The sequence below is a fragment of the Pleurodeles waltl genome, chromosome 12 (assembly GCF_031143425.1).
Source record: "Pleurodeles waltl isolate 20211129_DDA chromosome 12, aPleWal1.hap1.20221129, whole genome shotgun sequence".
In the NCBI taxonomy this organism is placed as follows: Eukaryota; Metazoa; Chordata; class Amphibia; order Caudata; family Salamandridae; genus Pleurodeles; species Pleurodeles waltl.
In genome coordinates, this window is record NC_090451.1 from 647,917,484 (window position 1) to 647,935,297 (window position 17,814).

A 17,814-nucleotide genomic window follows, 5' to 3' on the forward strand; every position below is an offset into this window, starting at 1 on the left:
GGCTGCTGCATATGTTTCTTTGACATACAAATCCACTGGTGCAGTGATGAGATTCCCATGCTTTCATTTTTGCAGAGAACTCCGTGGCTGGATCTGATGAGAAGTGGCTCTCCAGCTTGGAAGGCACTCACTGGTTGGACTATGTCAGGTGAGGAGCAGAATGCTTCACTCTTTTGTGGAACTGAGAGATCTAATTGTACTTCAATCAGTCTCTTTTGTAAATTGAACCAAAGTGTTGTTGAGGTGTACAACCTCAATCTGTGGCTTAGATCAGATTATTCCTTGTAGTCCAGTCTATCAATCACTTCTCACTTTGGAGTGGTGCTTGCGTTCCCTGGTCAGCAGCCCCAGCACTCAGTTACACCGGTGCCTGATCACACTTACTGGTCACCCATACATGCATGTGTTTTGTTTACAGCATTCTGAGTTGATGAAGTGGAGGAGGGAGTGAATGTATGGCTGGAGGAAATTCTGTCAATGCATTGCCCTTTAGATTTAAAATTTCTTCCAGGAATTGGCACATTTTCTATTTTCTGCCAGATCTAAGTTAACATCACAAATCCCAGAGGTGGAAGTCCAAGATCAGCTTTCACAACCCACCCGTATCTTTTCTGTAAGCCACAGATGCAGCAGATGCTAATTTTGTGCTCAACAACTGTAGATGTTCCCTGATCAATGCCTCCACCAATCAGAGTCCTGCATTTAAGAAATATTATTTTGTTATTTTCCGAAAGCACTCTGACACTTTTCATTGTTGTTTACATATCCCAGAGAAATCCTAGATGGTTTAGTGAGTGGGTATGATTAATAACAATAATCAAGTTGTATTTCATTTAGCACTTCATACTACTCTTCTCCATTTCTAAGCACTTTAAATGAAGACTGTGACCCTGTGAAAGGAGTGATAATGACCGTACTCATTGCCATCTTTGTAAACTCCACGCACCAAGCTAGAGTGCCAGCCTTCTACACTCCCCACCAGTGGAAATTTATCACACTTTTCTCAAGAGTGAAGTCTTTGTCTGATATGTAAATAAAGGTGATAATTAAAATAATTGAATCTCATTCCAGTCCATCATTTTCTGCCCACCATAACACCCAGTTAAGTAACCAACCACATGCAAATCAGCCTTCGTCCTGTCCACTAGGAATTTTCCAGCCTAACCTCCAATGTTAAATTCCTTCTGCAAGTGAACATAGGCTACCTCAAACCAGTTTCAACCTGTGAGAGCCACGTATGTGAGATGTATCTTTGGTCCAATTGCACACTGAGCACAGGGTCATCTAGGCATATACTGGCCACGCTTAGGGTATCATACTAAGGTAAACAAAAAGATGATTGATTGAGTACCTCATTTAATCTCAGTGACTGTAATTACACAGGGTTTCAGGTGGGCAATTGAGGCCTGGATGTTGCTGTCGGAGCAGGACCATGAATGATAAATTTGCTATGGCTCTTCTACTGTGGCATAGTGGGCAGAAAACAATGGAAGGTAATACAGCCCCAAGTTGATCGCAAAGGTCTGAGATGAATTCAAGATTTAATTCTATCACTTTCTTGTTTGGACATTTAGTGCAACAGGTATGCCAACACATGGATCCTGTGCTCACTGACTCATAGAACTCAAACTATATACCTCACTGATAAGGCCTAATTATGCTAGAATTGACCCTTGGTTGCTTGTGTTTCCATCTGGAGGATGTCAGACCTAGCATTCAGACTAGCATGTTCTTACTGGACAGGCTAAAAATGTATTTGCACATGGTTGGTCTCTGTCTAGATGGGCATAGTGGGTGAAAAACATTCAACTGAAACGTCTCTCCTTGGCCGATCTGCTGACAAATGTAAGAAGAGTGCCAGTTTTGTGAGCTTTTTAAAGGAAACCACCTGTGATGGGACCGCTACAAACATAAGTACCTATCATGTAGACTGAACTACCCAAAGAGTCACTCACCACAACATTTAATTGTCTAAAATGTGGCTATAACACAGAGGCACTTTATTAATGGCAGCGGGGAAGTAATAGCCTAACCTCCTATGCCAAACCATTTTTTAGGGCACCAACCAAAGGGCAAATGCCAGTGTTTGTGCACCTTCAGCTGAAGGTTCACAGTTTTACAAGGACTTTACCTTTTTGCCATTTTTATATCGTGGGAGAGCTAAAATTCGACTGGAGGCCAGTTTTGATATACATGTTTAGTATGGGTACGGAAAAGAGCACACTGTGGGTTTCGTGTCACCGATCTTTGACAGTCTTCAGTTCCCTAAATGGTTTGAAGAGTGCAGCTCCATTGGAAACATCATAATCGCATGAAAGTGCAGATAAATCAGCAAGGGATGGGTGGGCCATATTGGTCATTTCAGATTTCTGCACCAGTGTCTTTCAATGCCTCTTATTAGACATTTAATGATGCCCTCTGCCACTATTAACAACTTATTCTTCTGCTGCTCTTGCAGGTCTTGCCTAAAGAAAGCGAGTGACATCTCGTGTCTGATTGCTGAGCGGTGCCGATCGGTGGTCCTTCAAGGTACAGTACTGAGCATCTCCCTCTTTGCGTATTGTTAGTTGCAGAGACATGAGAAACTGTTGCTTTGTTCCTCAACCAAAAATCATTGCCAACGCTCTGTGAATAGCTCAGGAACTGCATAAAGCCTGTAAACCCTTGTAAAGATGGAGCCCAGTTAAGGCATAGAATAGCAGGCTAAATTTCTCCTTGAAGAAGATAGCCATCTAGAAAATTTGGAACCTAGTTCATTGGTTAATGAAGGGAACGCTAGCCTCCATTTTGAAAAGTGCAATTTAGTTACTAATATGCTGGAATACACATTTATAAGTAATCATTATATAGCTCCAGCACAGCCCTCAGAGCGGCAGAAGGCAGCAGAGCACTTCACACCGTAGCCTGATATATGCCAAGATTCTGTAGTTGCACCGTATATGGGGCGATCTTTACATTTGTCTACATTATGGGGGTCATTACAACCCTGGCGGATGGCGGAGAACCGGCGGTAAGACCGGCAACAGGCTGGCGGTCTTACCTTGGTGTATTATGACCATGGCGGTTACCGCCATGGTCAACCGCCGGTTCTCCATCCCGCCCGCCAGGGCGGAGACGACCGCCAGCGGTATTTGGACACGGCTTACCGCCGTGGATTTCCAGCGGTTTCAACCGCCATGAAATCCATGGCGGTAAGCACTATCAGTGCCAGGGTATTCCTTCCCTGGCACTGATAGGGGTCTCCCCCACCCCGACTCCCTCCCCTACACACCCACCACCCCTGCCACCCCCCAAAGGTGGCAGGGCCCCCCTCCCCACCCCAACTCCCAACATAACATTACTCACACACACCCGACACGCATGCAGGCACCACCAACACACACGCACACACCCCGACATACATGCCTACATCCACCCACATTCAAACATACATGCACACATCCATACAGACATACCCACAGCCATACACGCACTCATTCTCATACACACAACACCCCCGCAAGCATACACGCACTCACACACCCCTTCTACATACACACATGCACACCCCCAAGCACGCACACAACACCCAACACCCTCCCACCCCCCCTCCCCTAACGGACGATCGATTTACCTGGTCCGTCGATCCTCCGGGAGGGGACAGGAGCCATGGGGGCAGCTCCGCCAACACCACACCGCCAACAGAACACCGCCACGGCGAATCACAGGATGTGATTCGCTGGGCGGTGTTCTGTTGGCGTGGCGGTGGAGGTGGAGCAACCTCCACTTCTCCGCCACCTGCAAGTATGGCTGTTGGCGGCTCTCCATCGGAATAACGACGGAGAGCAGCCAACAGTCATAATACGCCGAGCGGCAAACCGCCTGGACAGGCGGTCTTCCGCACGGCGGTCTTGCAAAAAGACTGCCGAGGTCGTAATGACCCCCTATGACTTGGAGGGTTGGAGGCAGAAGCAGTTAGATGATAGGCAGTAGGAATTTGGCAAAGAAGAGAGATTTTAGTTAATATTGGATGGATTGCAGGAAGGTGGATAATCGTAGCTATAGGGGTACTGCATTGAAGAGAGAGAATTATATTTATAGGATCTTTCTTTTTTTATTTTTCTGGATCGTCGATCATACCAAAAATGAGCTCTGTGTTGTGTGCAGTCCTCCGAGAGAAATGGTTTCTTCTAAAAAGTAGTCTGTCAAAGACAGTCAGTTACGTGATCTCAGCCAGTCACGGAACAGACCAATTAAAAAGTTAATTCACTGAGATAAGGTGTTAGGCAAGGCTTGAATTATAGAGATGCTCATTGTGTGACCACCAGCCTGTTGATTAATGGCTGTCGTGTCTAAATGTACACATTTTGTGAACACCAGCCCACTGATTAATGGCTGATACGTACAAATTCTCTGTCACCAACTACCGAAGTGGGTTTGAGACAGTGGACCGTGAGGGAGCCAGTGCTGAAAGTAAACTAGGCTCCAGACTAGGTTCTACAACATTGGATCTCCAATAGATTCCTGTGCTTCACTAAATGTATGATTCTATAGTAAATCATTGTTACAGAAAAGTAACTTCATTATTTAGGTAATTTGTTTGAACTTGAAATGTTAAGGCAATGAAACTCTGCCAGAACACAAAATTCAGGTTTTGTCATGAAGCAAATAACCATTAAGAAAGGCAACACTGATTTCTCCATGTTGTATGAAATATATTCACACACAAGATATAGATGTCAGGGTGACATAATTAGTTGCTGATCAGGCTGACCTTTAGTCTAATCCCAGCTTCTACGTTTGACCAAGAAGTGTGATTTTTGTCCACATCACAACATCTCCCTGTCTCTCATTTCCCTTATTAGCACGAAAATAAAAGTATCCTGAAAGCTTTCTGTGTCTTTTAGGTGTGCCAATATGTCTTGGTTCATAAAATGGGTGGAGATGATAGAATTTTCTGGTCACCTTCTATCTTAGCATGATTCTCAAGAGTATAATATAGACAGTGAATAGTTTCAGAGATAGAAGCAAGTCCTCTGGAACATGCTAGTGGGATTGATGAATTGTCAAAAGAAGCCTTCCATGGTGATTTCACCGTCATGGATCATTTGTGCTCTTTCCTTTCACATCTGCCAGCAGCTGACATTGATGTGAGGTGCTAATGTAACCATTAGAATAAAAAGGCCATAGTCTTCTACCTGTAGCAACCTGTGTTTATATAACCATTGTCTTGGTTTAGTGCAACTTCAAAGTTCTAGCAGGTGGAAACAACGGGCTAATCGGGTAAGATGGAATAAGGGATGAGCCTTATGAATTGACATTTCTCGGATTGTTCATAGCACACCACGTGGCAGTGCAGTAATGCATAATGGGTAGCCCGTCGTAGATGTCAATGTTGTCACATGCAGCTGAAAGTTCCAAGGCATCAATGCACTGACACTGCTGATGCCTGCTGCTAGGTACAATTCTTCCCCAGGATTCTAATCTGGTCTCTGTACCTCTACCAATGTCAAACCTTGTTTCAAAGGTATGATGATGAAGTTCCTGCATGCAAGATTACATTTGAGCAGTTCCACCTCTTCCAAATATGTTTGCACATTAAGGCAAGTTAGAAATTGATTGGCTGTTGGGTAAGTCAACAGTATTAAGGGACGGCTTCTTAAAATAAAGCTAGATCATTGCCTGCTTAACGTTCTTGGGTAACTTACCTGTGCAATGGTACTTGCTGCTAAGTGTGGACTGGACTGTGGCAGTAATTGTTGTCTGGAATATTCATCTAATTTCTTGGAGGACAAACATCCTTGTGTGAAGCAGAGTAGCAGCTCTTATTCAACAGAGCGATGCGTTCCTTCAACTTAATGTCAGTAGTTGAAAGACAGCTGCTTAGGCCATTGTTTGATTCATGGATGCCAATTGGGGGCAGCCAGGGGTAGCAACTACTACCTGTAGCTTGAGTGGTGACTGGGCAAGATTAAAATCATGGGGCATCTTACGCGAGCCCCTTAATCCCAAAGAAGGGGATATACCTGCATGGCCTACTTAAGTTAAAACAGTATTTCATTGATGGGGTTTTTCCTTACTTTAAACTCCTCAGTACACTATCTCAAGAAAAAAACATTTTTTGTAAGAGTGCAGCTGGAGACAGCTAGCACCTCAAACAAGGCATTAAGGTTTGCAATCTAAATTCAGCAAGTTAAACATTTTCCCTGGGTCCGCGGTTCAATTACTGTTAGTAGCGAAGTGGGATTTATTGAACTTCCATAACATAAATAAGTACCTGCATTCCCTTGTGCCCCTGCTCCACAGCTTGCTTCTCTCTCGAGACAGTGGGTGTAGCGAAGCATTTAATGTAACCCGCATGCATGCAGTGTATCCAAACCTCACTGAGGTTAACTGCTGTGCAGGCTTGATACACAACGACCACGCTTCTGCAGTCTCTATCCAGCCCTTTCACAGCTTGTCATGGTGGGTGGGGTCAGTGAGGCTTTCTCACCTCACCCCACCCTGTGACGAGCTGTGAAATGGTGGGGTGCCACAGCACCTTGTTTAATTGACACTTAGCCCTTGGTGCTACAGGGATGCAGAGAGGAGAACACAGGGCTAAGCTTACTTCTTTGTTAGGTAGGAGAGGTCACACTATGGGCCTGATTGTGACTTTGGTGGATGGAAAAGCCTGTCTGCTGAAGTTCTGATGGGTCTCCGGCTTGTAATACAGCTGGCGGCAATGCTGTAATGCGTTAGGGTGCACCAGCACTCATTGCAGTGTTCACTGTCTGAAAAGCAGACAGTGAACATTGTGACAGTGCAGGCCAAGGGGTCCCTGCACTGCCCATGCCAAGTGGGTGGGCAGTGCAGGGCCCCCTGGAGCTCCTTGCACCCCATCTCTGCTAGCCTTTTCATGGCGGTGCTACCACCATGAAATCGTTGGCGGAGAAGGGGGTTGCAATCCCCAAGCAGCACTGCCCTGGCGGATTATGATCGCCATGGCCCCCAGACCACCGGGATGACTAATCCTGGCAGCTCTGGCAGTCCGACCACAGAGCAACCACTGTAGTCCAACCGTCACTTTGGCAGCGGCCCGCCTGAGTCAGTAGACCGCCAGACACGTAATGATGCCCAATGTCTTTGCCAGGCTGATCACCTCACACACCCTCAGGGATGTGAGGTAATCAGCCCAGTAAATGTAAATTGAAAGCAACCTGAAATGTCTTTTTACATCAAAAAAAGCACATGAAAAGCAAGGAACCTGAATTGCAGTGAGTGCCTTTTGCACTGCCTGCTTAGCGACGTTCTACTTTTTTAATATAAACAAATTGAAATCTTACAATTCAATAAAAGAAAAAAAGCTATTTGGAGAAAAATGAGAGAGGGAACCCCCGCTCTCTTATCATAGAGCCGCAGCTGGTAGCTTTCCATTTCATACTCCTGGCATGGCTAAAGTCATCCCCGGACTCTGTGATCTTAAAGGGATCTGCAGAAAGAGAATGTTACCAGGCTCAGGTGTACCTATGTGAAGGCCAGGACAGTTGTCAGAGGCTGTGATTATTAGCTCCTTAATTAGGAGCCTTAAGCCACTTCCGAGGTTTCAGGGTTTTAACCTTCGACTAAGACTTCTGAACGGGTATCCAGGAGATCCCGGCGTATTGTGGTGATGTGCAGAACGCAAAGCTGGTCCTTGTGCTACTCTTTCAGCAAACATTATTGGCCTTAAACGAACAATGGGAGAGGTTCAGTTTCTTCAGAGAGAGGTTGCTTCTATTGCTTCTCCTTTGGGTGATGAAGAACATTCTGCAGTTTATAGTGTTATCAATGAAGAATACATCGTGGAGGATTAGCAGTTCATAGACATGGCTTCTGGTAGGTTATACTGTGTCATCATATTAAAAAGGTCAATAACTGTAGTTCTTTAGGCCCTAGAGAAGTGCCCTCACTGATATGCTCTTTCAGTTGCACCACATACTGGTGATCATGGAACATTCTTTGTTTCTGTTTGACTTTCCAGTCTGCCCTTTCCTTTCTGAATACATCTCCTTCTTGTTCTGTTTTAGAGGTTGATGATCGAGATTTGAACTGCCTGCTGGCAGCCCTCATCCAGGTGATCTCAGACCCCCATGCGCGGACCTTCTCGGGATTTCAGAGCCTGGTTCAGAAGGAGTGGGTAGCAGCAGGACATCCTTTCCGTCAGCGTTTCGGCATCCTCAAGGAAATGGAAAAAGACCAGGTGCTTATGAATTGAACTCTGAACACTAACTTTTTCTTCAGTGGATGTGAAAGTGGTGTCAGTGGCGAGGGACCTTGCATTTAGCAAATGCTTGGATGCTGTACACGAAGTGACATAAACAGTAGGACAGAGCAATGGGTTATTGCTTTGCTGCAAGCACCTGTGTGTAAACCAAACCATCACAGGGATAGCTTGGGGTTTGGTGTGGAATTAGATGATAAGGAAAATCCTCAGCCGTGGAGAAGAAGGGGTAAATCTGGATGCAAATTCTCCATCAGAAGATCCTCCACTGTACAGTCTCATTTTGGAGTTAAATTCAGCCTTGAAAGTCTTGTTAAAATGAGTACCACTTTGATAACTAACAAACTCTAAAATAAGACTTAGTGTAATTTTTTTTGAGGTCTGATCTCCTGTGCAGATGTCTCCACCATGAGCCCCTAAAACTCAGTACATGTAGCCATATGTTTTAGGTGTCAATGTGGACATTGCAAGGGGGAGTGGCTGGAAAATAGACAATATCTACTACAAAGTATACAAAGTAAAGGCAAATGAGTGAGGGGCAACAGGGATGGACAAGCAAATCAAATATAAAAAACCTACAAAAGGAAAAGTCACATTAAATTAAAGTTCCACCCACATCTACCCCTGTGGCACAATAGCCCAAATAGGTTCAAACTGACATCATGGTCACACACATGTACCTTAAATAAGTTGCATAGAAATCTATGGAAGTGGTAAACAACACTGTTAGTACAAATCCCAAAACCTAAAACAAAATTTTAATGTAATGTGTTCACTTTATACACTGCAAACCCCATGTACATTACAAAGTACAAATGTACAAATATATTAAAAAAAAAAAATGTTTAAACGTTTTTATCAATTGATTTAATGTCTAAATTAAACAGTGCCCATATAAATGTGTGACCCCTTGTTATGCATTGTTTAGAAATAAATGATTTGATAACGAATTACAATTTCTATTTATCACAGAAATCTGGCTTAAGACCACCCTGCCCCAGAAATCTCCCTAGCAGTCCCACATGGTTACCATATAAAGCATGTTGACAAAAATGGGAAACACATTGGGAGTAATGCTTGTGTACCTAGACAAAGTTTTTAGGTACCCTTGATCAACATGCCACCTATTATAGAGGCCACATCTTTAGCCCTTATTTTATCTACTTCATCCATGTTTTCTTTTAACTGTGTGGTCATACACAGACCACTTGGCCTTGCAACAGATTTCATTCCTTTAGTTTTAAAGTTTAGTGCCTCTTTCTTACTGAATACTAATACATTAATTTGGCTAGGAGGTTTTAGTATTCACACGGATGGTTATACGGAAAAGAAAACCCAACATTTCAGACTTTCAGTGGCGCCATGAACTTAGTCTTTCCACCAGCCCTATTCATCAGTCCAGACACAATCTTTGCTTTATTTTAGCCTCTTTCCACTTTTCTATTTTCAGTAGGATTATAGGAATAATAAATTAACTGGGACAGAACACGTACTTCTATTTTTTCTTTTTACATTGTTTTGCTGCAATTGACATTAACCATATCTCCCGAAACAAGTACTCACATTCAAACTTAACTCGGAAGAATGAGTTATTATCTTAGATGCCTTCTGCTCTAGGCTTGAATATCAACAATCTGACTCTAAATTCAAAGTTAGTAGATTCATGGATCTCCTCTTCCCTCAATACCGTCTTTCTCCTCTGAGGACAGACACCTAAAAAAGACCATCCTTCTGCTCCATAGTGTAACACAGATTTAAAATCTATGAAGCACAATTACAAAGTGCCGGAAAGAAAATAGAGGGAAAACTATTTGGCAAAAGATAAATCCCTTAGAAAGCAAACCGCTAGCATATAAAAGATTATTCCAAGTTATCAAATCAGAGTTTGGCCAAAAAAAGATTGCTAGTTTCAAAAACCTGACAAGGAAGGTGTTTAAGCTTTATGAAAGCATGACGTGCTCTATGATGGAAGAAAGAAGAGTTATCTGATATACTGATGGAATTCTTCCACAGTAAAATTATAAATCTAGTGAAGACATTCCCTCAAAATTAGTACTGCCTATCTTTTGTACCTGAAAATCAGGAGAATGATGGGGAGGCCGGATAACCCTCACTGCCCTTGGGCTATAATCATGTTATATATAAGAGAATGAGGGGTATGAGGAAAAATCTTTTAAATCAACAATCTTCCAAAAAAAAAACAATTTGTTTGCATGACATCCAATGTAGTCAGCATAGCTCTAATACAGTATTCACCACACATCTGAGTTTAACCAATTGTATATATTTACCAAGTTACATTCATATTTTTTCATTATTCCATTATAGATCAAAACACAAGAAAAAATTACAATAAAACGTGTTTTCCTACATTCATTCCAAAAGACAAAAATAAAAAAACAAAAACACATCAAAACTATTTAATGGGTCTTTTTTGGCCCATCCCGGTAAGTTCAAGAACACCAAGTGAAGCGCATAACATGTTTAAGTCCATCATCCCACTTTGAGGTAGCCAGAGTAGAGACAGGTTTGAGACCAAATATGATTCCTTCAAGTCTCTTGCTCTAAAATATTACACACAGAGTCTGTTTTTGCTTTGGCTCATGGAGTCAAAGTATGGGTCGATGCGTTTCGGCATATTGTCTTTTTGCAGGTCTCCTCACGACCAGCCAGAGACAAGTGACCATATTCATTAGTACACAAAAATAAGTACCAAGGATCGACATCAAGCGTAAGTGAACCATTTAATAGGGAAGCTTGGTCTTTCTTTGCTCCTGGACTTTAGAAGAGATATTCAGTATTCTGACACCTATGACCTGTTCTTCCAGTTTGGACATCTGTTATGTCCCACAGTCGAAGAAGGTCTCTGAGATAATTATTGCATCCCTGACAGTTCTTTGTAATTCTTCTCTGATTTCTTGAATGATACCTAAAAACTGGAAATTGGCTTTCATTTCTCCATTGTTAAAGAAACATTTTCTAGCTTCAAATGCACTTTCTAGTTACTGCCCACATTCTCTTCTTCCTCTGTTCGCCAAACTGACTGACACGTTAGTTAATTAGCAGTTAACTGAGTTTTCAGAACCTAACCAATTTTTACACAAGGCACAATCTAGTTTTAATAATGGTTTCTGCGTGGAAACTCTCCTAGCCCAAGTAACCAACGATATACAGCACATTAGGGATGAGGATAAAGTGGCGGCCCAGATTTTATGAAACTCATCACCGGCCTTTCCGACCCCATCCTTTTTAAATGGGTATCTAAGGTTAGGATCCCTTGCAAAGTCCGTGAGTGGTTTACCTCTTTCATGCAGGACTAGACTCTAACTGTGGCCCTGGATAATTATAGATCCTGCACTGATCTGATTACCACTGGAGTTACTCAGACTCCGTTTTGAGTGCCACTTTATTCAATTTGTACATGGCTCCTCTTGTCTCCCGTATTGTATTGATGTGCATCTCTTTTTGTACTTACGGCGATGACACCCAGATTTAGACTTGATGGTGAAATGTCTGAAGCTGTTTGTAATCTTAGAAAGGAAGTTGATGAATGAATGGACTTAACCTTTTATTCCTAAACAATCAAAAAACAGAAGTTATAGTATTCGTACCATATACAGCATGGCCAACCGCTTGGTGGCTGGAGACATTAGGAACTCTGCCTGCCTCCTCATACCATGCTTGCAATCTGGGAGTAATGATAGACTACTACCTGACTTCTACAGAATATGCCAAAACAATGTGTACCACTGGTTCCTGTCTCCTGTTCATAATCAGGAAGATTCTTCCTTACAATCCTCTGCCTCCTGAATGGACTTGGTGCAAGCACTGACTCCGTCCAGAATGGAGCATTGCAAAGCTTTACTGGTTGGTCTACCCAAATATCTTTGCACCGATTGCAGCTGCTTCAAATCAATGCTGCTAGGTTGATTCTGGGGTTAAAGGGAACTGCCTCCATCTCACTGCATCTGCAAAAGCTTCACTGGCTGCCGGTAAACAAAAGATGCTATTTTAAGGCCTTGTTTATTTGCCGTAAGACCATCTATAACACCAGGCAGGAAACCTAGATGCTATTTCCCTTTTCCTGGCACAACCCTTAATGTGATTTAATATCCAAGTATTTATTTCTGGTCAAACCTCCAAGATTCAAAATATTCAGACTAGTAGGCTGCTCCTTAGGGGTTGAGACATCCAAGGCTTGGAATTCTCTACCACTGCCTTGTCACTCTCAACCAACTCTCTGCATATTTAGAAACATACAAGCCTTTCTGTTTACACTCAATGTCTAGACTTGTATAGAGTGGTGTCTTTTCAGTTTGGTCTTTTATGGTTTTGCTTCCCTCTTTTGTTCTCTCTTCGTGCCTGTATGTGAATGAACTGTTTCAATGTGTTTTCTTTACGGGGATGAGATACATCTTTCTTAACCATCGGTTTACGCTTTAGCAATCGTTTCAAATAATCAATCAGTCATATGACTGTGGACGTTGCGTAAACCCATCTACATCATTTGGTGCAAATAAATTAACATATTAAAAAAATTGTCATCTACATTGTGACCCACGCCTGTACAAATTATATAGTAAAAATATAAATGTTATAGATGCATGTACATATAAAAATACATGTATATAGTTTGTTAATGAATGATAAAAAAAAACCATGCCTAATCCCAAATTTAACAACACTGTACTCACATTAAGATGCATCGTAACACACTGCATGCCCCAAACACACGTATCCCTATAAAGGATGCTGTGCAGCAGTACTCTAACTGACATCTAGAGTATTCAACCTCTTGCACTACAAGGAAAAGGGAGCAGAGTACTGGGTGTTGGGCATTTTTATGGTTTCTCAGAATACTAGTTTCAGCTGTGTGTTATTTTCCTCACATGAGGCCTTTTCTACCTGTTCTTTTCAATTTGTAGTTCTACATAGCATAGGCTTAGACCTCTGCTTATAAACTAATACATCATTGCAGAATGTACACCTAAAATAAGCCTCAAAGTTACTAGTAGTATCATTAAGTTTATATTTTAAGCTTGTGTTTCCCAGCTCCATAATTTAGGGAGTGGAGACTCATGAGCCTTCCACTAGGCATACATTTCGACCTGGAGTTTCCAAATTGCATTGAGGCAAAAATGTATGCCAGGGTAAATGTGTGTGTACTGAAATTTCTGTCCATATATTTACTTCTGAGCATCAGGGCATAATATTTTTGTGTCTGTTAGAAATGGGGTCTCTAGTTGGCAGCCGATTTGCACCTTGTCCAAATAGGGACCTTCACTCTAGTCAGGTTAAGGGAGATACCCGGTGTGATAACCCCTGCTCACCCCCTTGGTAGCTTGGCACGACCAGTCAGGCTTATCTCAGAAGCAATGTGTAAAGCATTTGCACATAACACACAGTAATAAGTGAAAACAATACAAAAGGACATCACACCAGTTTGAGAAATATAGCCAATATTTATCAATATATAATAAGACCAAAAGGATAAAAATCCAACATACACTGCAGAAGATATGAATTTTGCAAGATTTAGTCAAAAATACTGTTCATTGAAGTAGATAGCTCCACCTGGGGCTATCACAATGTCATGATCAACAAAACCAACAGTTCAGGCCGGCCGCATTGTCGAGAGCCAGCTATGGTGTTGGGGAGACCCTCAAACAGTACCTTTGGAATTGCGGAGCGTTGTGATCCTCACGGTGAGGTCCGGAGAGCAGCGTCGCTGGCTTTGCGGTGTCGGTTCCGGAGTCGGTGCGGGGGTCGTCCGGTTCTTGAAGTCACACACGTTGCAGTTCGAACTCCAGGTCGATGAAATCGGGAGCGTGGATGCATCGGGGCTGCGGTGGGAAATGGGACGATGCGACGTGCCTTGCCCACAGGTCATAGTACAGCAGTGGCTCAGTGACAGCGTCCAGTGGAGTCAGTGAGACCAGGGCTGCGGTGAGAAGCTGGGTGGTGGGACATAAGGTGTCACCAGGTCACAGTGCAGTCAGCGGCGTCTTCGTTGCAGAAGCGCTGTTGTCAGTAGGCCCAAGCCGGCGGTACGGGACGGTACTTCGTGACCCTCACGAGCGGTGTCCAAAGTCCACGGTGCTGGCGTGGATGCCTGGTGACGACACTCGAGTCAATGGTGATGGCGTCAGTGGACCGGGGCTGCGGGACGGGACAGTGGTAAGTGTACCTCATAAGTGGTGTCCACAGGCCACGGTGCAGGTAGGGGCGCCGGTGACAGCAGGAGCGTCGTTGGGGATGCCCAGGCTACGGTGTGAGCAGGCGATGCCGTAGTGTAGGGTCCACAGGTTACGGTGCGAGCAGCGGCTCGGTAAAGTCGTCCGAAGATGGCGTCGGTGAGACCAGGGTCGCGGTGCAAAGCGGGGCAGTGTGGCTCCGTGCGTTGTCAGTAGGTCACGGTGCAGGCCAGCGACGTCGTTGGCGGTGTCGCAGTGGTTTCTCCTCTTGAACAGCACAAAACACACAGTTCCCAGTGCTGCAGGTAGAGGAAACCGAAGTCTTTGGTGTCCCTGGGACTTCCAACAGGAGGCAAGCCCTACTCCAAGGCCTTGGAGAACTCTCTCAAGCAGGACACACAGCTAAGTTCACTCTTTGCACTCTTGTCAGGCAGAAGCAGCAACTGCAGGCCAGTCCAACAAAGCAACACAGCAAAGGGACAATACTCCTCCTTCAGCTCTTCTCCTTGGCAGAGGTTCCTCTTGATTCCAGAAAGATTCTAAAAGTCTGGGGTTTTGGGTCTACTACTTATACCCCTTTCTGTCTTTGAATTTGGCAAACTTCAAAACAAAGAACCACGAGTTTGCAAGACCCCTCCTTGTCCAGGCCAGGCCCCAGATACACACCAGGGGGTTGGAAACTGCATTGTGTGAGGGCAGGCACAGCCCTCTCAGGTGTGAGTGACAACTCCTCCCCTCCCTCTCAGCACAGATGGCTCTTCAGGATATGCAGGCTACATCCCAGCTTCCTTTGTGTCACTATCTAGAGGAGAGGTGTAAACATCCCAACTGTCAAACAGACCCAGATGGGGAATCCACAAACAGGCAGAGTCACAGAATGGTTTAAGCAAGAAAATGCCTACTCTCTGAAAGTGGAATTTTCAAACTCACAATCCAAAAACAAACTCCAATAAAAGATGGATTTTTAAATTGTGAGTTCAGAGACCCTAAACTTCATATTTCTATCTGCCCTCAATGGGACTCTGTGCTTTAAAGTTATTTAAAGGCAGCCCCCATGTTAACCGATGAGGGTGATAGGCCTTGCAACAGTGAAAACCGAATTTGGCAGTATTCCACTGTTAGGACATGTAAAACACACCAGTACATGGCCTACCTTTTAAATACACTGCACCCTACCCATGGGGCTACCTAGGGGCTACCTTAGGGGTGCCTTACATGTAGTAAAAGGGAAGGTTTAGGCCTGGTAAGTGGGCACACTTGCCAAGTCGAACTGTCAGTTTAAAACTGCACACACAGACACTGCAGTGGCAGATCTGAGCCATGTTTACAGAGCCACTTATGTGGGTGGCAGAATCAGTAGCATTTGATTTACAGGCCCTGGAAACCTCTGGTGCACTTTACTAGGGACTTACCAGTAAATCAAATAAGCCAATCATGGATAAACCAATCAACAGTACAAATTAGCTAGGGAGCACTTGCACTTTAGCACTGATCAGCAGTGGTAAAGTGCGCATAGACAATAAACCAGCAAAAACAGACCTGAAAAAATAGGAGGAAGAAGGCAAAACGTTTGGGTACAACCCTGGAAAAAGGATAATTTCCAGAAGTGTCTATATTTGGATTAAATTTAGTTCCTATTGAATTCTAAAAAAAATGTCAGCAATCCTTTATAGCTTTAGCACTCACCATTTAAGAAGGCTATTTACATGCATACTCGGCAAACATGAATTTTTCTTTGCTCATGGAGACTTGTTATCCATTCCATCTCCAACAGTTTTGGAGGTTCTCCCAGTCATTCCTCTCCTCAATAGGAATTTACTCTGGTCATTCACAGGAATAGATTTTAAACCATTCCCATTGTAGGTATGCACCTGATAAAAATGTGTGTATGTCCATAAAGACATAGGTTTGTGGGTGTTCACCAAATTTCCATAGCTTTTGTGCCCTGGAGTGTCCAGTCATCACCACAGGGAACAGGTTTACATTGAGGTAACATTACATTGGATGGTGTGATATTACATGTGGGCAAATAAATGTACAAGTGTAAATGTATGGTTTGTTGATTGCAAAAGTGAATTAGATCTCATAGACCATGCTATTTACACATCTAGCTAGAACTCTGGTGCGGAAATTGTTTTCTGAGACAAGTCCATAGTTTGATTTTCGAAACGAAATTGATTTTGGGACTCCAGGTTAAAATAATCCGAGCGAGAGATTGCAATATGGTCTTGCAGGTCTCTATCAGGGCAGGTGTGTGGACAGTGTATGCAAGTGTCCTAGCTATAGATATTGCAATACTAGAAAGGGTCTATGGTCTGATCATTTGGAGAGTATGTGAACCTTTGATTGGACTGTTTCTCCTTCTATTTTCATCTTTCATTTGTTGTTGTGTTGGAGATTTGAGGCTTGAGGTAAGGAGCCAATGTTGGAATGCTCTCTGTAAAGACTTTTTCAAAAGGATTTACTCCCCATGTCACATGAATATTTCACCCATTGGCCCACCCCAGGCAAAACTCCAAGAATTCTTTCTGTTGGCATTAGAGCCCTTCTCATTTCTTACATTCTTACGCAGCCTTCTTTCCTTGCAGTCACCAGTGTTCCATCTTTTCCTGGATTGCGTTTGGCAGCTGCTGCAGCAATTTCCAGCCTCCTTCGAGTTCACAGAGATGTACCTGACCGCCATGCATGATATCACCTACCAGCCATTCTTCAGTACCTTCATCTATAACTGCCAATGGGAGCGAGGTCGTGGGAATCAGGTGAGCTAGTTGGTGGATATGGGCTAGAAAAAGGCACTAAATGGGGGGAGGGGTAGTTACTTTGAAAACATGTTGCTTGCGCTTTAATTTTTGAGTTTGGTGCTTCACAAAGAGCTGCATCCAGAGGCAGATTGGTTAGGAAAGAGAAAGGACCAGTGCCCGGTTGGCTTAGGGCCACATCCTATCTTAATAACTTCCTAAAGGTAAATCTGTTTCTTTGATTTATGCTAATCAGGACATCTTCTGTTCAGCAGCATCTCCCCTTCAGTGTTCTACATAGACAAATTCTCCTCTTTCATAGGAGGTCCAGCACAACTCGTGTCGCAATGTGCAGGGATGCATAAGGAATCTCATCCACGCAGCTATACGTGCTCAGGTGGGGATGCTCGAGGCAGCTTACTCATCACCTGGCTGAGAAGTTGATGATGATCCCAAAGTATTTTCATTGCTACTCCATTTTAGATCTTGTATACAGAAAGCTTTAGCCATATGATATCGAATGACCTATTTTGAACTTTACCACTTTTTACAGCTTTGGGTCAACTCTGCTTATCATTGGTTTGCTGTCTTGTCACTCATGTGCTTGTTTCATATTTGGGGCCATTCCTTTCATTTCTTGTGTTTGCCTCTCCCTGGGAAC

General features: G+C 43.5%; 1 protein-coding gene across 4 annotated transcripts in view; it reads left to right on the plus strand.

Moving 5' to 3' along the window:
* Positions 1–17,814, plus strand: part of MTMR11 (myotubularin related protein 11) — a 135,861-nt gene that overhangs the window by 100,186 nt on the left and 17,861 nt on the right. For 2 of the 4 annotated variants that reach the window (XM_069218233.1, XM_069218234.1), the window contains exons 11-15: positions 76–148; positions 2,459–2,529; positions 8,028–8,200; positions 17,004–17,174; positions 17,476–17,550. In XM_069218233.1, coding sequence (XP_069074334.1) covers positions 76–148; positions 2,459–2,529; positions 8,028–8,200; positions 17,004–17,174; positions 17,476–17,550 — 563 coding nt within the window. The remainder of the gene's footprint in view (positions 1–75; positions 149–2,458; positions 2,530–8,027; positions 8,201–17,003; positions 17,175–17,475; positions 17,551–17,814) is intronic. The other 2 variants (XM_069218235.1, XM_069218236.1) reach the window with 1 other exon arrangement.